General features: G+C 33.0%; 1 protein-coding gene and 1 pseudogene across 5 annotated transcripts; both read right to left on the bottom strand.

The window, feature by feature from the left end:
- Positions 1-843: 843 nt before the first annotated feature.
- Positions 844-6,758, bottom strand: LOC113692756 (flavin-containing monooxygenase FMO GS-OX5-like; annotated as a pseudogene).
- A 3,872-nt stretch (positions 6,759-10,630) lies between these two features.
- LOC113692755 (flavin-containing monooxygenase FMO GS-OX5) lies at positions 10,631-18,342 on the bottom strand. Of its 5 annotated transcripts, none has more exons than XM_027211293.2 (10): positions 18,081-18,342; positions 17,719-17,862; positions 17,501-17,617; positions 16,593-17,145; positions 15,945-16,015; positions 15,693-15,842; positions 15,196-15,278; positions 14,950-15,085; positions 14,210-14,389; positions 10,631-11,201 (listed from the first exon to the last, which is right to left on the bottom strand). In XM_027211293.2, the coding sequence occupies exons 3-10, from the start codon at positions 17,558-17,560 to the stop codon at positions 11,055-11,057; spliced, it is 1,380 nt and encodes a 459-aa protein (XP_027067094.2). In that variant the 5' UTR covers positions 17,561-17,617; positions 17,719-17,862; positions 18,081-18,342; the 3' UTR covers positions 10,631-11,054. The 5 variants fall into 5 exon arrangements, with proteins under 5 accessions (XP_027067094.2, XP_027067093.2, XP_027067095.2 ...); XM_027211292.2 differs by having other exon boundaries at positions 17,995-18,095; XM_027211294.2 differs by lacking the exon at positions 18,081-18,342 and adding an exon at positions 17,969-18,044.
- Between the last annotated feature and the right edge of the window lie 3,376 nt (positions 18,343-21,718).

Genomic DNA, 21,718 nt, shown 5'->3' on the forward strand with positions numbered 1-21,718 from the left:
CAAATACAGACAAGCATATATTAAAGCATATGAATGGGTTTTTTTTTTTTTTAAGTGGGAGGTTTTGAATTTAGAACCTTCTATTTACAATTCCTCTCATCTTACCATTCAACTTAACCCTTCCTCCCCATGAATGGGTTATATTTGCTTGAGTAGCATCTTGACACAGCCTATATTAATTACAAGGATTAACACCACTTTACATCCCTAAACTCATATAACTTTCTCATTTTACACCATAATCTTCAATTTTGGACACTCTCAAGTTTATTCTATTTAAATCCAGTCAATAATTATGTTCGCAAAATTAACGATATAAAGGATGGTGAAAATTAATGACAATGTATCATTTTGTTCTAACTATGATTCCTTAACTTTGTTTTTTAGCCTCTTTCAGTACATTATCATTGAGTTTTATAGTCACAATCACTAATATTATTAACAAAATTAACGAGATAAATGATGATGCAAATTAATGATAATATTGTTTTATTTTTGCTACAAGATTTTGACACTTTTTGACCACTTTCAACACATTATCATTGATTTCTTACCGTTAATTTTACTAAAGTAGCCATCGATTGGATTTAAATGAGACAAACTTGAGAATTTAGGATACAAAATGTTCAAAATTGAAGTTTAAGATGTCCAGTGAAAAACTAATATAAATTCACGGGTTCAATGTGGAGTTAGTCCTAATTATAACTATTGCACTGTACTGGATATTATATATATATATATATATATATATATATATATATATATATATAGACACACACACACACACACACACTCACTTTAAGGTAAAGCATGTTTTCAAAAGTTTTCTTAATAATAATTCAAAATAAATGGGTATTGATTGGCGTTCTTCATAATTTTATGCAAATTATTGTTTTACATGGAGAGCTAACAAATCGTTAAGTTTCAAATGCATCGTATCGTTTTTCATTTAATGGGAAAAAGTGCTCTAAAATGCAGTTCTAAAATTGTACAAGAAAGATTATCAAAACGTTTGAAGGCCGGCTGGTGGCAAAGGTTGTTCTGTCTGCAAATATTCACGAAGACTTGTGTGCCCACATTCTTTAATTTCTTGTAACTTTTCCAAATATACAAATGATAATCTAAAATTGAAGAGGTATTTAAAAACCTAGTTTAGAAAATGTGTCTATACCCAAATATTTTCTTTTTCTACAAGTGGTTTAAACTTTAAATGTTGGAAACAATATATATTTCTAATTTGTTGATGAATGGCGGTGTGGAATCCGCTCGAATGAAACCGTTTTACTATAATTTAGTTGGAGGTTAAAATGATTACTGGCCGTTACCGTATCATCGGCCGTGAGAAGCCTGTGAGTATGGTGCTTAGGAATGCCGGTTTCTTCCATAAGCCGATAGTGTTCTTCAACATCCGCCATCATCTCTTCTGCATGTGGACGGCAAATTCACCTTTCCCGACAAGACACGCGCCACCCATTTGGCTGGTAATTCCATCATACGAAAATTAAGCGTCTATTTGTCAGAAAAATGTCAGAATTAACTATTAGTTTTTGAACCCAAATCTTCTCTTCTTTAAAGGCAATTCTTTAATTCTACTGAAAATGTATGTCTAAAAGGGCAAAATAAATGGAAATTTTGTCATGTGAGTAGAACAGTGACATAAATATTACTATATCACTGAATATGTGGGGAAATTGAGCATAGTCTACTTTTTGAGCATAAGATATTTGGTAAAGAATCCTCATTTATATATTTATAATTCATAGTCTCTAGTTCAGGATGCATACATTAACAAATTAAAGGTGATTTGCACTTGTGCCCTTACGATATTTTTTTGAAGCATTTTGCCTTATCCATCAATCAAAATCAAGGCTGATGGTAAAATAATGTCTGAACTTCCACAATTTCGCTTGAACTAGGAACCTTAATTGCATTTTGGCCCCTGATAAATGTTAGAGGTATTTTATACCTAGCATTCTAATTATTTTTCTTTTCTTAATTCCTCTCCTTTTCTCTTTTATGTCTTTCCTTTGTCTTATTCTTCATTTTACTTTTATTTTTTCGTCCATTCCTTCTTGTCACTTTTAAGCTATTATATTACTTTTAATAATTGATTTATTAAAATTCTAAAGTTTTAAATATGTAACAAAATTTTTCGTCTATCAATTATATATGCTTTGTAATACAAGTAATAAACAAACAACAACCTACAACAAGATTAATATCAGAGATTGCAATTAATTAGTAGTGGTGAAAATTTTTTTAAAAAGTTTTGAGAAAATAAAAGAGTGTCACAGAGAAAATTAAGAAAACTAAACGCCGTAGCATATGTAATTCTGAAATTAATTATTTTGATACACATATAAAAATTAAATTTTGTATTAATCTATCATTAAAAATAATATATCGCTTAGTAATTGCAAGAAATAATGGGAAAGTTAGAAAAATACTAAGACGAGAGAGAGAGAGAGAGAGTAATAAAAGGGAAAGAAATGTGAATAAGTAAAACATCAAGGGTGATTTTATCCTTAAACATGAATTAAGGAGTAAATTGAGTATAAAATTCTTTAAGGAGCAAAGTGTAACTGGAGTCATAATTGAGAGTAAATTGCACGCACAAACTTAAGGATACTAACATCCTTCATCCTAAGAGCGGAACTAGGGGAAAAGTGGGAGGGGAGAGCATGAAGGAGTTAGATTTTAGAAATTCATGCTTTATCTCTCATAAAATTTTGAGAATTTTCAAAATCTTCTGCATATATTTAGATATTCGCCTTCCCCTCACCCCTTCCCCCAAGTTTTAGAATGTCATGTTTTTTCCTCCCAAAAGTTTGAGAATTTTCAAAATTTCCTATATACATTAAGCTATTTGTTCCCAAAACTTTTCAAAAAATTTAATTTTGACTCCAAAATTTACATATGTATTCATTTTGCCCCTTCATGTTAAAATTTCTAGTTCCACCGTTGCTTTATCCAATCATTATCTTTAACTATTAATTCAGGTGATAAAGTGCTTAGAAAATAACGTTAGGCGGTGAAATGCAAATTTCTCCAAACATTAAGGGGATTTACTGCAGTTAACCGAGGAAAGGCCAAAAGCAATGTTAGCATTAAAAACAGAGCGCCTGGCTTGGGATTCCGACAAAAGAAAGTGTAGGAGCAAGTTGTGGAGGAAAGACGTGCTTGCACAATGGTCCGACACGATTTTCATCCACCATAACTATTCCATTTGTTTCCAAGAATGGAAAATCACATTTATACCTGTCAACAAATTCAGCAAGATTTAAGCAAAATACTGGATCTGTATAGCTATTGCATTTTCTTATCAAATTAAGATGAAAGGCCAAATACACTGGTTGATTTCTACCCGGTACAGTGAATTATGACATCTGCAGCAATCAAAGCCCCATCCTCGAAAGCTACCTCACCATTTTCATGGCAATATTCTATCTGGTGGGCACTTGCAAAATTAGGGTTTGTATAGTAAAAAAGGCGTACGATCAAATGAATTTTCGAAACACCTAATTGTGTTGCTTCCATATATTGGAACCACATAAAAGAAATGAATAATCAACCAACTTAATCAGGTAACATTAATCAAATTTTTGTGTAAGCACCTTATGATTTATATGCAGTTAGTTCCTAAATCAAAATTTAGTTATTATACCTTTGAATGCTGCCATACATTTTTGTAGATCTCGAGTTTTCTGACTTTAACTTGTGGGAATCTTGATGAAACATGAACTTCTTTGGCTACCTTGGCAATGTCGAAGGCTATATCGAAGCCACTTGGCCCGTGACCAATCACAACTACAACCTGCAACATTTTCCAAGGGAAGCAAATATATATATATATATATATATATATATATATATATATATATATATATATCTTTTGTAAGCACTTGTAGGAAGTCATTGTAGAAAATAGAAAATAGTAACAATGACTAAGCAAATTGTTCATTGATACCTGATCCTTGTAAGGCTCAGGAACACGATAGTTGTGGCTATGAATTTGTTTTCCGGGCCACTTTTTAATTCCTGGCAATATTAAAAAAGTGAAGAAAAGTTACCAAATAGGAGTACGAATAGAAGCACCAAGTCAAGTCTGCAGGTGCAGTTGTGCTCAAGGTAGTTATTCCACTAGTAATGTTAACCCTAATTTTTAGTTTTTTTTCCCTTCCAAAAGTACATAAAGATTTCATTTAAAATGGCCTAGTCAAACACATTAGGCTCACTAAGTACTCTTACAAATTATAATCATATAGTACTAAACTAGACTATATGCCAGCGTTCATCTGGTTGTACAGTTACATGCATCAAACAAAAATTGTTCTTACATTTATGGTTCATCACCCCTTCCCCCAACCCCACTCCGGGAATCATATAGTACTAAGCTACATTATATGCCATAGTTCATGTGGCTGTACAGCTTTATGCATCAAATAAAGATTGTCTGTATTTGCATGTATGGTCCCCTCCCGCCTCAAATTATATAGTTACTAAACTACATTACGTGCCATAGTTCATATGGCTATGCATTAAACAAAATTGACGCTATATGTATGCTTCCCCAGTCCCTCCCCTCTTCGGTTTCGAAGGTGATTTAGTTCCTTTCGCTTTTTAAGGACCCCTTTGTTCCCTTCATCCATAATATAAGAATAGTTATAGTTTGTTGACGTCTGACCAAAAAATAACCCTCCCTCCTCCCCCTTTCCCAGTGGGAAGAATGAATACCTGGAACATTTGCTAATTTTGGCTGAGTGTTATGACCATTACAAACCACGATCATTTCGAAATGTTCTTCTTTCTTGAATTGATCATCGCCATTTATTTTCGACTCAACAACCCACTTACCATTCTTTTGCTTAACGGAAATGACTTCAGTATTAAACTGAATCAAGTCATCGAGTCCAAAATCTCTAGCAAAATCATTCAAGAATTTCAGGACCTCCTTGTAATCAGGAAAACATAAATATTTACCATTTTTCTCGTTTGTGAAGGAGTAATCTGTAAATTCCATAAGTTGCGTAGGAAGATTTGTCCGAAGTGAATCGTAAATGCTGCTATGAACGATTCTTCTACTAGGGTCGAGGCCAAGTGGATCAGTCTCGACTTCAGGATCGTGCACCCACAAACCACCAAATTTGGTTTGATTTCTCATAGACCACAATCTGCTGGCCTTCTTTTTGAAGCTCTCGGGCTGTCAAAAGGCCCGAAACACCAGCTCCGATCACTGCCACCTTCAGAAGTTGGCGTCCCATATATAATGGTACAACTCTGCAGCTTATCCTATTAGATAAATTACTAATACTATAGTGCCAAGGTGTGTCTATATATATACACACACATATATAGTATTATATAACTGCTATTGTGTAGTATAGAAAACATATTTGTGAGTTTTGAATTTTTAACAGCTACTTTTGTTCAAAAAATTCAAAAAAAGAGGGTTTATTTTAGGTGTCAGATGAAATCAATAACAAACTTAGAAAGTTTTATAAATGCAAGTTACCAGTGAAGGAGGCTCAGGTTGTTGCTCCTCTATCTTTTAAGGAATATAAATCTTAGTTCTTACAATTTTATAGAATTTTACATTAGCTCCTTGATACAATTAGTTGCCATTTGCAATCGGAATTAAAAAAAAAAAAACAAAACAAAAATTAGTGGCGCATGTACATGAGCTTTCAGTTCTTCATTATTAACATTCTTTAAGATCAAAATTGAAACTACAACTTTTCAAACATGCTTGGTAAATGTAAGTAGGAAAAGTATGACCAAATTGTGGTATCCATTTGCTCCATCGTTACAAGAACAAGAAAGAAAATGAGAGAACAGACATAGTTTTCAGGCAAATTTATTTACTACCATTATACAATTTATAACATCTGAAGAGCAGTTTAGTTTTCTTGGCGCATATTATGATGGAATTCAAACACTAACAGCAAAACTGCTTTTTGTTTCTTATGCTAAATTCACATCAAATTACAATTGACTTTGCAGTTAAAATTGTCACAAAGATAAGTACGAAAAGGGAAATCATTTTTATGTTGTAGATAAAGTTATATACAAGTTTTGTCTTTGAAAATTGACATTTCTATTGCCAAATCTGCACGATATTTTTTTTTCTCTTCATTTATGACAAGTGTATCCTTGGTATTCAAGTAATAAACTCTTGAAGATATGGGTGTTCGTGTGATGCATGAAAGTAGTGGTTTTCTTTGAAGGGACGACATCTAAAGCAACACACAGAGTAATTTTCTTACCCCTTAACTTGTGATTTCTTTGACACCAAAGGATGATGCGAGCGATGCTAACTCCCTGACCACTTCTTTGCCAAATTCGTATGATTTGCTTCTAGTACTTGGTAGACCTTCTGAAAATTTTTTCGAAGTTATTTAGCTCCTCGTTGAGGGCATGGATCTGATCCTTGCTGGAGACCTTGATGACAGGGATAGTATTATATAGTAGTCCCTTGAGCAAACTCTCTACCTCGAGAAGCCAAATCTTTGCCTTGATGAGCTAATCCATGGCTGCTAGCAATAATCTTGTAAAACCCTCATGAATTTTTAATTGCATTCTTTATTATTATCCAGTTTGTCATATTTGTCCACACATGAGCACCAGCCTGTTCTTGAAGACTTGCGTATTAACAATATGCAAACAACAAAAAAGAAAAGAATCATGGAAGTTAGAGAAGATAATTACTGAAAAGGGAACGAAAAAGCCATCCGGTAGCTTTGTCCTTTCAGGCTTCACCCAAAAACAAGATAATGTATTTAAAATGCACGCAAAGGGGATTGATTCTCTCTGAAGAGGCGGGGTACCAAATTACGTTCAGTGAGTTACCATGTGAATGTGATTGATGATTAAAAATATGTTACAATATAGTTATTAAATCTGGTCCAATCAGGCACTCGGTAAAGAAACCGGATCAATGGTTACTGGTTCACAAGTTGAATCGGTGGATTATTAAAATAATATTTATAAATATAAAATAGTATTTCTTGCACATAGTTTAACAAATTTTCTTTCTTTCTTTTTTTTTGTTTCTTGATTAATTAATTACTAGCATGTCATCATGCGAAATATCCTTATTGTTCAAGGTATATTGCTTTTTTGTTTCATTTTAAAAATGTTTTAACAAACATATTATGCACGTGACAGAACCTATTATTATTTGGAAATGTACTAAATATGCTTCAAAATAGTAACATTGGGGATCAAATTTGCTTTTGTCAAAATTTTAGGGAATAAACTAAAATTACAACAGGTATCAAATATTGGGGATCAAATTTATTTTTGCCAAAACTTTAGGGACTTAAATTATATAGGCACCAAACATTGAGGACCAAAATTACATTTCTTGTCATTGACAAATATTTGGTAGATTTCTAGACATTCCCAAAAAAAAAATGAGGCAACGTTTTCTATTTTGATGGTGTAATTTTGGCAAATTTACTATAATCAATATTGATAAGTGTTTATTATACATGGTTATTAGCAATATTTTGTACTTAGTTTTGGTATAAGTTAGGAGTTTTTAAGATGTAACTTTCTTTCTAAGTTTCTAAATTTTGTAAGTTTTGTTTAAGCAATTTAATGTGCAAACTTGGTCATATTTGCAGGTTTTGAAGAAAGTTATCAACGGTGGATCGAGATGGATTCAATTTGAACTCATCAATGCTTAATTCAACGGCAATTTGAAAAGTAGAAGGGCATCAAATGCAAGTATTATTGGTGAAATAATGAGCAAACACTTGGACATCTTGCCTATGATATTAGTGATCAATTGAAGTAGAAAAGAGGCAAGAAAATAAACCAAACGACAAAACACGACCTCGAATATGCGGGCTCGGGTCGCGTATTCTGAGGTCACATATTGTGCTCTGTTTCTCTGCAACTAGTTTTGCAACTTGATCTATTTTTACATTACTTTCCAACTCAATTCTAGCTCAGAATTTTGGCTGCACATGCTCAAGATTCCTTAAGGAAGAGAAAAAGAGCTTTATGTCATATCATGAACCATTTTTTGACTCCCCTAACATGATATATGTGAAAATCATTGAAGAAAGAGGGAGTTAGTATTTTGGAGAGAGTTGTTATTAGATTTTTGTTGAAGAGTTTAGTTTTAGTCTTTCATTACTCTTTCTAATTAGGAACTTGTAAGAAAAATTTGGAGAATTTATTGTACCACTCATTTTTGTTGAAGAAATAGAAGATTTGGTAGCTTGTTCATCATCTTGACTAAACGTTCTCTATCTTTCTCTTTTCTTGTGATTTATCATGTGTGCATGCAATGAAGTTATGTTTTTTCTTGTTTTATATCATATGAGTAGCTAAATTTTTAGATCTAGAGAGTAAATGAACTTTATGGCTACTTGATATGAGTTGAATATGATTTATACTTGCTACCTCTTGTTTTAACTTGTTCATTTATGCATACTTATTATTTGTTATTGCTTGATCATCAATAACAAGTTTTAGTTGTTATTATCCAATGAAAACTGATAATAATGATGGAACAATATGAATGGAACTTAAGGAGTAAACTCATGAGAATAGAGATGCCCTTAAGTGGATTGTTTTTGCATTGCATGAAGAGTGGATCTAGTTATTTACCATGAGAATAAGGAAAACTAGACCATTCTAGGCCATTATATCATGAGAGTGAGTTTTGGTAAATATAAAAATGAATACCTAGATAAACAACAATAGTAGTAAGAGATAAATCTATTCACTTGCATCTTTTGTGTCATAATTGGACTCTATTTCTCTAGACTCAAGTATTTCGTGACATTTCTCCATTGTTATCTTGCAAGTTATAGAGTTAAGTTAGGTTATTAGTAAGTATTGTGATTTCTATTGCTTTATTTAGTAGTTAATCTAAATAATAGAATAAGCAAGCACCTAGTGCTTACGTTAGTTGCTCCTCATAGGATCGATCCGATATAGTTACAGTCAAACTACTATTTGATTTGTATAATGCAGTCAATTTTACAAATATTCACGAAGAATGCGCCCAATTTTGCAAATATTTGATACGAATAATGCAATTTAGGTTGCTTTTGCCTTTTTCCAAATGGGTCATTTGCTTCCATGTATTTGTTGAAATTCTAGGGATTTTACGAGAGGTTTAGCAATAAGCGAGTGACATAAATAAATAAATTTATAGGAAAGAGAATTTAAGAAAATATAAGGGGTGCAAATACAAAGCAACATTAAAAATTTCTACACTTTCCGAGTTTAAAAGTAATTTTTTAAAAATTGAAGGGGCTTGGAGGCAATTAGCCGCTAAACTACGCCTGGCTTCGTCGTGGCTTGGTTGAATCTTGTTAATTTTCGGGTAAATTATATTTTACCCCCCTGTGGTTTACCCTTTTTTTACATAACCCCCCTATGGTTTCAAAAGTTATACATAACCCCCTTATGGTTTGGATTAAAGTGTCAAAGTAACGGAAATAGTCACTCGTAACGGAACTTTTAAAAATGTCAAAATTACCCTTATAAATACATAACACATCAACCCCCTATGATTTTTATATTTTACTATATAACCCCCTATGGTTTAATACTTTACCATATAACCCCCTTATAATTTTCAAAATATACACATTACCCCCCTTGGTTAATACATAAATTTTAACTTTACATAAGGGTATTTTTGACATTTTATGTGACGCCGTTACGAGTGACTATTTCCGTTACTTTGACACTTTAATCCAAACCATAAGGGGGTTATGTATAGCTTTTAAAACCATAGGGGGGTTATGTGAAAAAATGCTAAACTACGGGGGGGTAAAGTGGAATTTGCCCTTAATTTTCTAACCTATTGCCTTCTTCCAGTTTTGCTTTTAGTTTCTAGTAATCTCGTCTGACATATATATTTTTCTCCTAAAATTTCTGACCTTTTGTTTGCTTTTAACATATTTCTCTTTTAACCTTTCATGCTATTTACTTTTTCAGACACAGAGCTTCAATGGAAGGAGGGCCTTTGAACTGCATCAGGGATTTTGTAATTGTCACAATTTCACCGTATAATGTGAATTAGAACAACAGATATAGACAGTAAAACTTGTCACAATTTCATGGTATATAGAACAACAGATATAGAAAGTAAAACAACAACTTATAAAAGTAGTTACATTTTAACGTCAGTTGAAAATTATGCCCTACAATTTGATCTCACCTACCATAATTTATCCTTTACTTGTTTCAATTTTCAATCCAAGCACATATAAGATTAGGTATTTCTATTTTCTGTAGCTGCTCAATATTTTAAATATGAATTGCTTAGAACTAGTCAAAAATACAACAAAAAAAAAATCTTAATTTAGGTTGGTAGTTTCTTAATTATCGAATATCATCATCCACTGTTTTATCAACTCTTAAGGAATTAGGTGATTGGGAATATTATTTACTTTTTTTTATTTTATTTTTTATCCTTCTAACCCTCCCCACATCCAATTGTCAAGTAAAGAATTTGCATCCTGAATTCAGCAGCCAAGAAGACTCTAAGAGGTCTCCTCTAACCATTGGAGCCGATCCCAGTAATTAGTTGGGAATCTCATACTACTTTTAGTTAAACATTGTACACGTAATTCCTTGAGTTTTGGGAATATTTTCCAATTAATTTTCCCAAAAATGTAATGAAGAAAATTAGGGCAAATTCAATCCCCTAGTATTTAAAAAAGAAAAAAAAAAAAAAAGAGAAGTAAAGAAAGAGTTCTTTTGAAAATCCGAATATCACTTATCCTGAAAACTCACAAGGAATGAACAGGAGGATAGAAAGTCTAGGTTGGACTGCTGGAGCAAGCAGCTCCATTCATGCCAATGCAATCACATCATCACCCTCTTCACTTGCACAGTAAAATTCGTACTCTTCGTTGAGTTGTGAATAAGGGCACCTCAGAAAACGATGGAAGAGCAGTAAAAAGGTACTGAAGGAAAGAGTGCTAAAGACTTCACAAGAACACTATTCGTGTGGTCCGGAAAATTATTGCAAATTTGGAAGCCAAGAAACATAGACTGAGATAACCTTGCCGCAATCTTTGTCTTTAAAAAGGCCAACTCTCTACCAGCCGCTCTCTAAATCCAACCCGTGAAATCGTAGCGAGTTCCACAAGTTTATCAAATATCCTTTTCAGTTGCTCGTCAGTCGGTGGTAACCCTACTTGAGCAGCTAGCCAGTCCAAGTATATAAACTGCAACAACATCCGCAAAGTTAACATTACTTTTTGCATATGCACGTATTCTTTCCTCCACCTCTCAAAAAAATGTCTTTAGTCAGCAAACTCCTTCCCCGGTCATTCTTTAGCTTCTCTCATGGGAGAGGCCAAATGGTGTCTCACCCTTTTGTTTTCCGTTTTATCTTTTTATTCATAACAATGTTTCTTGCGAGAGTTTATCCTCTATTAGAATTTTCCTAGTGAGAGTTCTCATATTTAACTTTTTTTTGTGAGAGTTTTTATTTTTATTTTTATTTTTTGCTTTGCTCTTGTTAGATCCAGCTTCAGTCTCAAATCAATTTGATTAAATTTAAACTTGCTCGGGGAGCTTGAAAGTGGTACCTATTAGATCTGTTTGTAGCGAACATGCACACATTATCTAATGGAGATGTAGAGATTTATCTGTATTTTAAAGAAATTTCATAATTACCAATATTATCTTTTCATTGATTTTTTGTCCCTTCTGTATGTTGCATTTTTTTAATGTATTTATTGCCATTAGAGCAATTTTATCTAAATGATTGAAATTCTTTTGTTTATTAAGAAAAAATATGCAAATACAAACATGTACATATTTAGTTATATGAATGGGTTATATTTGCTTTAGTATTAACTTGACACAGCTTATACAAATTATAACTACATTTATAGTAAAACCTCTATTAAATAATAATTTTCCCAATCCCAATTTAGGCTAATGAGTTAAATTAATAATTTTGATAAAATAATAATACAATAAAATTTTTTGAAACCTTACATAACCCTTTGGTCCTACTCATATCATGAATTAATATTCACTAAAATTACACATCATACTTTCCTAAAGAAAACATTGTTCAAAATATCCTTCACATTTCGTCAAATAAATTTTTAGTCCTTTATTTTTAAAATATTAAATTTACATCCCTTAAAAATTTAAGTTAGTAAAATTTGGTCTCAATCTAGATTTTTGACCACTTTTTACCCAGAATCCATCATGTGACTCACACGTGTTTATTTTTTTGGAGCAAAACGTTTAAATACCATTTGTAATTAAACAAATGATCTAATCCATATTCATTTTTTACTCTAAAAAAGTGAAATCTGATTCAAACTATATATATTTTTCTTAAAAAAGTAAGATATGACTCGATCTATATTCATTTTTGTCCCTAAACAAGTGGGATCTGACTTTTTTATATCTAATGAGTGATCACATATGAGTCACATGGTGATATCTAAACTAAAAAGTAGTCGAAAACTTGCATTGGGACCAAATTTTACTGACTTGTATTTTTAAGAAATATAAACTACATTTCAAGGGTGAATGATAAAAAAAAATTCATTTAACAAAATGTAGGGGACGTTTTTAAAATATGGGTCTATTGTAATTGCTTGTTTGACCTCTTCATAATAGAAAAACTATATCAAGGGTGCATTGGTTGATATGAATTAGTTTATATTTGTTAGACTTTTAGCCTCATTTTATTAATAGAATAAAATAAAAAATTAGCTAAATGAGTGTTTCTTTTAATTATAAGTACACCTGATAAATTAACAAATTACTAATTAATCGATTAATTAATACCTTTTTAAATTAATAGAATTTGTATGGCCCCAAGGTTATTAATTTATAGGTTCTACTCTAGTTGCAAACCTGTGCATAGTCTGGGATTTTATATGTTTACACATTTACCTAATATATATATATCTTATTGTTGAGTTGTTAATGGGAATAGCATCATAACTTCAGGTAAAGCATGTCTTCAAAAGTTTTCTTAATAATTCAAAATAGATGGGTAATTTGTTTCTTGATGGTTGTTCTATATAATTATATGCAAATTATTGTATTAAATGGAGAGCTAACAAATCATAAGTATCAAATGCATCGTATCCTTTTCATTTAATGGAAAAAGTGATCTAAAATGCAGTTCTAAAAGTTTATACAGTAAAACATTTGAAGGCTGGTGGCAAAGGGTTGTCCCATTTGCTAATACTCAGGAAGACTTGTATACCCACATGCTTTAAATGCTTATACGTACCTTCTTCAAATCTATGTTTACAAACTCGGACCAGGCATTGATTCGGTCGAGCTCAGGGGTCAGAGTTCGACCGGATTCGATCGGGGTTGAATCGGATGATGTCATAAATAAAAATTATTTTAAAATTAAAATATTATAGGTAAAATACCTAAGAGCATGCTAATATTAATAAAGGTATATTCATATATATTTGATGTTTTAATTATATTTAACAAGAAAATACAAAGAAATTAGAACAATCAAGTAGCAATTTATATTATTTAATGAACATTAACAAGTTTAAAATTACAATTATGGACTTAATTGAAAAATAATATCAAATTTTAGGACAATAATTATAAAGTATGAAATATTTGAGATATATTAATAATTTTTAACAACTTAAGAGCCAAATGATAATATTGAAAATGTTTGACCTTTTTTTTAAAAAAAGCTTTGACAGTGGGGATTATATATAGAGACGGAAGAACAGGGTTAGGACGTGATACGACGCTTCGCGGACTATGGTAATTCAAAAAGTATACGGTGCTTTAATGCTTTTCCATATGGAGGAATTAGTCAGTGCTTGGAATTAGTTACTGCTTTGACTGAACCGATTTTTTCGTTTTTTTCCGGTCAAATCCGATTTTTGATTAGGTTTGACCGAATTTTTAACTGTCCGATTTTTTAAAATAACTAGGATCGGATGCCTGGCCGATTCTCGGTTCGATCGGTCCGACCGGCCAGTTCGGCCCGAGTTTAAAAACACATCTTCAAATAGACAAATCATAATCTAAAATTAAAGAAGTACTTAGAACCCTAGTTTAGAAAATGTGTCTACCTAAATATTTGCATTTTCTATCGCTGGTTTAAATGTTGCAAAAAATATTTACCCACATTTTTGGTTTTATGAACGGTGTCGAAATCCAATAGAATGAAACCATCTAAAATTTACTCAAAAGTTGGATGACTACTAAATATTACCGTATCATTGCAGCTGAGAAACGTGTGAGTATGGTGCTTAGGAACGCCGGTTTCCTCCATAAGTCGGTAGTGTTCTTCCACATCCGCCACCATCTTTTGTCTGGACGGCAAAGTGACCTTTCCCGACAACACTTGCGCCACCCACTTGGCTTGTAATTCCGCCACACGAAAATTGAGAGTCTATTTGTGGAAAAAGAAGGAGCCAAAATTAACTATGCTTTTAATCCTAAACCTTTAAAATTAATTCCTTAATTCTATTGAGACTGCATGTCTAAGAGGACAAGACAGATGGAAATTTCATCATGTGAATAGAACAGTTACATACATATTATTACATCAAAGAATATCTAGAGAAATTGTGCATAGCCTACATTACAAATGTTATTTTCTTTTTAATGACAAAATATTTGGTAAACAATCCACAGTAATATTTTACATTTTGAAAGTCTTTGGCTCGTGAGGCATAATTAACAAATTAGAGGTACTAGGCTTCGAAAAACAGATCCGGACATCTCCATTTGAGGTTCTGTTCATTTCCGTTCAGTTGTGTAAACTAGTATAATTTCGGTGTAAATTAATACATTGTAAGTATAATCGTGAAGTTTACACTAACTCAATTATAATTCACATTTATACAAAAATTGCACTAGTTCACACCAAAATTCTATCAATTTACACAACTTCACGGAAAAGAAACTGGAGAGGCCTCATTTCCCGAAGAAATAATGCCAATAGCATACCTGTTTTGGGATGCCAACGAAAGAAAGTGCAGGAGCAAGTCGTGGAGGGAAAACGTGCTTGTACAATGGTCCAACGCGATTATCATCCACAGTAACTATCCCATTTGTTTTCAAGAATGGAAAATCGTATTTATACCTGTCAACAAATTCAGAAAGATTTAATGGAAATCCATCCCAGATGTATATAACTAATGCATTTTCTTATCAAATTAAGAGGAAAATCTAAAACCACTGGTTGATTTCTACCCGGTACAGTGAATTATGATATCTGCAGGAACCAAAGCTCCATCCTCGAAAGCTACCGCACCATTTTCATGACAATATTCGATCTAGTGGATACTTGCAAAATTAGAGTTTGCGTACTAAGAAAGGTGTGCGTATTTTGGAACCAAATAAATCAAAGCAACCGACTAAGCAACCATCTTAGTCAGGTAGCACGTTAATCAAACATCTTTTGAGCATATACACAATTAGTTTCTAAATCAAATTATGGGAATTATACCTTTGAATTCTTTTTTTTTACTGTAACGATAATATTTATATAACCTAATCTATACTATTTTATAAAGAGGGGCTGTCTATAGAGATTATATAAGGGATCATCAGATTTACGGATCTGACTAGATTAAAGAGATAATTTGACACTTTTTTAAAAATTTCTTTTTACTATAGGTGGGATTTGATCTCCCAACCTACAACTAAAAAAGAGACTAAATCTCTTTTTAATGGCACGAGTACAACACCTTTGAATGCTGCCATACATTATCGTAGGTCTCGAGTTTTCTGACTTCAACTTGTGGGAATCTTGATGAAACATGAACTTCTTTGGCTACCTTGGCAATGTCAAAGGCTATGCCGTAGCCACTTGGCCCGTTACCAATCACAACCACAACCTGTAATATTTTCGAAGGCAAAATAATTTCTCTATTGGGAAACAGTTGTAAGATTACCAAAAATTGAAATATAATGACTAACCAATTTTTTTTCATTAATACCTGGTCCTTGTAAGGATCAGAAACGCGATAATTATGGCTGTGAATTTGTTTTCCGGGCCACTTTTTAATTCCTAGCAAGGATTTAAAAAAAGTGAAAATGTCACCAAAAAAGAATACGAATAAAAGCATCAAAGTCAACTCTAGGGCACTTGTGCTTAAGGATGTAGTTCTTCTTCCACAAGTTATGTGCGGTTTTATTTTCATTTTTTTTTTCTTTTCCAAAAGTGCATGAATTAATGTTTCCATCTAAACTAGTCCAGTCAATCTTTATAAACATTTCAGAGCAAATCATAATGCTACAGTCCATATTTTATTTTGACAGCAAATTTATGTTGAAATGAAAAACTATCCCACCTAAGTCCAAACATTTTAGACTTGAAAAGGATAATTTTGGCATTTTTTGCAAAAATGACTTTGGAACTAAAAAATGGAGTGTGGCATTAATATCACCCACAAGCAAGGCAAGGCAAGGCAGAGAAATTACTCTAAGAATCATATAGAAATATGCTACGCTACATGCTACAGATAATGAGGTTGAAAGTTTGTACAATTATAGGCATCAAATAAAATTGTCTTGATATGTATGTGTCTTTGTATTTTTTTTTTTTTTCTTCCCCTCGTTTTAGCTTGGGTGTGGAGGATGAATACCTGGAGTGTCTGCCAATTTTGGTTGAGTATGATGACCATTACAAATCACGACCGCATCGAAAAGCTCTTTTTGATTGATTTGATCAACATCACTTGTTTTAGACTCAAGAACCCACTTACCATTCTTTTGCTCAACAGAAACTACTTCAGTATTAAACCGAATCAAGTGATCCAGTCCAAAATCTCTACCAAAATCATTCAAGAATTTGAGCACCTCCTTGCGATCAGGAAAATACAAATATTTACCATTTTTCTCGATTGTGAAGGAATAATCTGTAAATTCCATAAGTTGCTTAGTAAGATTTGTCCGAAGTGAATCGTACATGCTGCTATGAATGATTCTCCTGTTAGCGTCGAGGCCAAGCCGATCAGTCTCGACTTCAGGATCGTACACCCACACTCCACCAATCTGGTTTGATTTCTCATACACCACAATCTGCTGGCCTTCTCTTTGAAGCTCCCGGGCAGTTACGAGGCCCGAAACACCAGCTCCGATCACTGCCACCTTATGAAGCTGGGATGCCATATGTATGGTACAATCCTGTAGCTCATCCTGTTGGATTAATAGTAATATAAATTACTAAACCAAGGTTAATAACAGGTTTGAGCAGCTTGGAACGGAGCCAGGCCATAGGGAGGGTGGGCAATTGCAGAACCTCCTAGGTCCTCCACCCCCAATCTTCTAAAAAAGGCACAAAGTTGGCTTGTAAAAGTCTTTAACAACAATAATTTTTCAACATTTGCACCCGCTGAGCTTTATGAAACTCCCTTTCCTTTCTAGATTGCTCTCCTATAATTGCTCAATATACTTTTTATGAAATGAAACATTGCTTCGTTTCATTCGTACATATATATTTGACTGACAATTAAATGTTGTATCGTTTCATTCGTCATAGACGTGCACTTACCAAATAAGTTGTCACGCTAGCTGTTTGGATCTCGTCTCCGCCACTACAAGCTGCAGCCATGTGTGTGTAATAATATGACCAAATAAATTTATCTTGTACTCTTGATCAGCTGCTCCTCTTTATGAGAACAAGAATATAATCATATAATATATACATAACATATGGAGTGTGCTTTAGTTGAGGGCATTAAAAGGCAGCACTAAGAGAGATTCTCTTACCCGTGACTAGTGATTTTGTTGACACGAAAGGATGAAGCAAGAGTCCCTTGGGTTGACTCGGATAGTTTCGGGGTAGCCTAGTTAGGTCTCGAGATCGCGTGTTCAAGTCACCTTACTATCGCTTGTGTATCCTTAGGGAGTTGGCTGCACAAGCGTAGGAAAATTAGTCCAACAAAAAACTGGGATACTCCTAGTTGAAAAAAAAAAAAAAAAAAAAAAAAAAAGAGAAGAAGGATGAAGCAAGAGATACTAGCTCCCTAAGAGAAAGAACTGAACCAATATCTTTGGTCGAGCTTTAGTTACTTGTACTTCTCCATTATGTTGAGGGCATTAAAAAGCAGCACTAAGAGAGATTCTCTTACCCGTGACTAGTGATTTTGTAGACAGGAATGGATGGAGCAAGAGATACTAGTCCCCTAGCTACTTTTTTGCCACAAGTGATATGGTCCCGTATTCTGTCCAAGTTTCTTGTCTCCTCTCCTTGAGGGAATGGATTTGATCCTTGCTGAAGTGCTTGAAGATAATGCTAGGATGATCAAGTCGTCCCTTGAACAAAATCTCTACCTGGAGAATCAAAATTTTTGCCTTCACAAGCCTAACCTTGCAAGCCCCTTAAAATAAACAGCTGGAGAAGGAATTCCAATTTCCACCTACCGTATCAGATGACTTGATTGCCTCCCTAACTATGGCATTAGTTTTTGATACTAAACCAATTATTTTTAATCCGATGCCAAATATTGTAGAATTATAACCCCATCCATTATTTTTTTATACCAAACCAATTATTTTTCTCCGATGCCAAATATCGTATTAAAATTATTGGAGCCTGCAGCCAACGCTTAACAACCTCCACGAATTTTTAATTGCACTGTTTAGCATTAGCCGGTTTTTTCCAAATTTTGTTCACACATGAGTACCAGCCTTTTCTTTTAAGACGTACATATTGATTAAATGCAAACAATCAACAAAAATAAATAAATAAACGAAGCATATAAGATGGATAAGATGATTAAAAATGGAATGCAAAATTCATTCGGTTGCTTTGTCACTTTAGCTCAAAACAAGAATTAATGTATTTAACATGGATACAGTGAGATTTGGTGCTCGTTGAAGATGGGGATCGGCTACCAACATCACTAATTGAAGACTAAAACTAGTTTGTTTAACAAGGCCATGTGGAGCCTATTGGTTACCAACATCAGCAATTTATGATTAATTGTATAACAAGGTCAAGTGGATTCCTGGGTGTTGAGGCTCCAGGAATTAAGGGTTCAAGAATTTAGTCCCCCTTGTCCAATCCCTGTTTCTTAAATCTCTCTCCTCTCTAGTTAGAAAAAAAATAAACAAAAAATATGGATTCCTAGGTCTCCAAAACTCAGTTTACTTGATAGCAACATTACTTAAGTTCAATTCTCATACCTTGCCTTTTCTCGCCTTCCCACCTTGTAAGGTTTAAAAAAAAAAAAAAAAAAAGGTGGAGGCCTACTGCTTGTATTTGATAAAAGCAAAGGTGATTTATGAAAGTGTTAATTGCAGAAGAAAAGTAAAAGGGTTAGTTGCAAAATACACTTCTGAACTTTCTTCAAGTTGTAAAGTATCCCCAAACTATCAATTTCAGTACCATACATCCTCAGTATACTATTTTTGGTAACATGCTCTAATTAACATGCTGTTATAAGGTAGGGATTTGAAAGACTCTTCTTTTAACTTCGATCCTACCCACCACTTTGACATGACTCAAAATGGAGAGAACTCATCTCTATCTTTTATTATTTTTTTGAATTCATAGAGATGATTTGATTAACTGCATTGGTTAACAAAATGTATCTGTATCTACAAATATATGGTATGCTAGCATTTTGACCGGTAAATTTTTAGAACTTATAGTGATGAAGCAATTAGGTGCACTGGATAACAATGTGCTTATATTTATAAATATTTGGTATATTTGCTTTTTGACTTGTGCATTTAAATCAAAGTTGTCAGTTTATTTTGTAAAAAAAAAATATATTTTTTTAAAAAAAGCTAAAAGTTTAAAATGATCTCAATTTTAGTACCAATTTCAATCAAAACTTGTCATTTCAAATAAATCGAAAGGAAAAAAAAAATCCCCAATCGTGAAAGGTAGGCAGTAGTGGCCACGTTCATCAACTTAGAACTCTATGAAATTGCCCAAAAAAATTGTGTTTTATTGTCATATATATGTGTGCAATTATGTTTCACATTTTAGAAAAATCCTCTCTTTCATCATGTAGTGTCCTAAGAGTTTAATATGCTTTTTTCTATACAATATCTCTACTCTTATACTTCTAAATTTGACGTGTTATTTTTATTTTCATTACACTCTCGATCTAGAAGGTTTGTTTTTAAAGACAGTTATTTGAAGCTAACCTCGTGCTATCTATGATGGTTTAATAGGAGAAGCAATAGTTGACAGGGTGTCGAGCCTGTACAATAATAATTACCTACTCGAGAAAAATACAAATTTTGTATATAGCGATGAGCAGGGTCGAATCCACAGGGACTGGGGATAACTTATTTCTTTCAGAGTCCGAAGTATGGTGATTTTTGGAGAATATAAAATAACTAATTAACTAACCAATAAAACAACTACTAGAAATAAATAGAAATTAATCAATAACCAATACGACTCTAGCCAAAGGTACAACTTTTCAGACACGGTCCATGCAACTGATCATCGATGCAAAGATAATTCAATTACTCATTAATAGATTGGTTATAGTTGTCATACACGCGATGAACAACCAGCCTTTCCTTAATTTCTCGATAGTTAAGGTACGACCGTTAACTATTTCTCTAATAAAAAAATAACCCTAGGTACGGCCGTAGGATTTGATTACTCGATTGCATTAATAATTAGAAAAACCCAACCCTAACCAACAAACACGCTACGAGTGTTTGTTTAAATTAGATCATACGTTTCCCTAACATGAAATCAATCACGCTAGTCGCCACTGGTATTAATCAACAGAACAATTACAGATTCAATCAATTAATATGACAGTAGATTATTAGGTTAATTCGAATATCAGGCTCTTGACATTCAAATAACAAAATAATCATAAGTAATTAAACTAAAAAACGTACGAATACCAATGAATAAAAGAAATAAGTAAAATAATTCGATCTCATAGGTATTTGGAATCGAATCTTCAAGTTGACCTTCGACTAGATAAAAACTTAGCCACGCTTCATGAGAAAATCTCCACATAATTTTACTGAGATCCAGGTCACAAGGAACCAAGAAAGAAAAAAACTAAACTATCCTAAAAGCTATGATAAGAGCCGCCTGTACGTTTCTTTCTTTTTAAAGCCAAAATGACTAATCCCTAATGCTCTCTCTCCATGGTCCCCGCCAAAATTTAGAGTCCAAAAACTACTAAAAGAATGCCCTGCCGAATTAAGAGAAGAGAATACAAAAAGGTGGGGCCAGCCGAATTGCTCATTGCTTCCTATTGATAGTAGGACTCAAGTACGAGTCTTCTCTTCATAGCAAAAAGGTATGAAATTAGTTTTATTCTCTTCTTGTGGGCCACATTGATGGAGCCTTTTAGCAGTCTCCCACGTGTGAAGTACTTTGCTCCAGAAAGTATCTACTTTTTTATAATTTTTTACTCCATTCCCTGAAATTAAGTTCAAATACTAAATATAAGTAAATATTAATAATTAAAATAATATTTGGCAAGAACAAAGGGAAAATTAATAATAAAATAATCAACAATTAACACCCTATCAATAGTGATCAAGATTTTAGAGGAATTTATTGTGTCATACTAACAAAGAAGTTGGTATTTCAATGTCAATAATAAAATTGTGTCTAATAGGTGATGAACTGGCATGATGCTTCATATATACGTAATTAGCATTCTAATTAGTAAAGTTCAAAAAATTTTCATAATTGTTGACATTGACTGAAAATGCATAACCCACGAGTTGCACGTCAAATAGCTAGTTGGGAACTCTTCTAGATTTCTAAAAT

Source organism: Coffea arabica, chromosome 6c (assembly GCF_036785885.1).
Source record: "Coffea arabica cultivar ET-39 chromosome 6c, Coffea Arabica ET-39 HiFi, whole genome shotgun sequence".
NCBI lineage: Eukaryota > Viridiplantae > Streptophyta > Magnoliopsida > Gentianales > Rubiaceae > Coffea > Coffea arabica.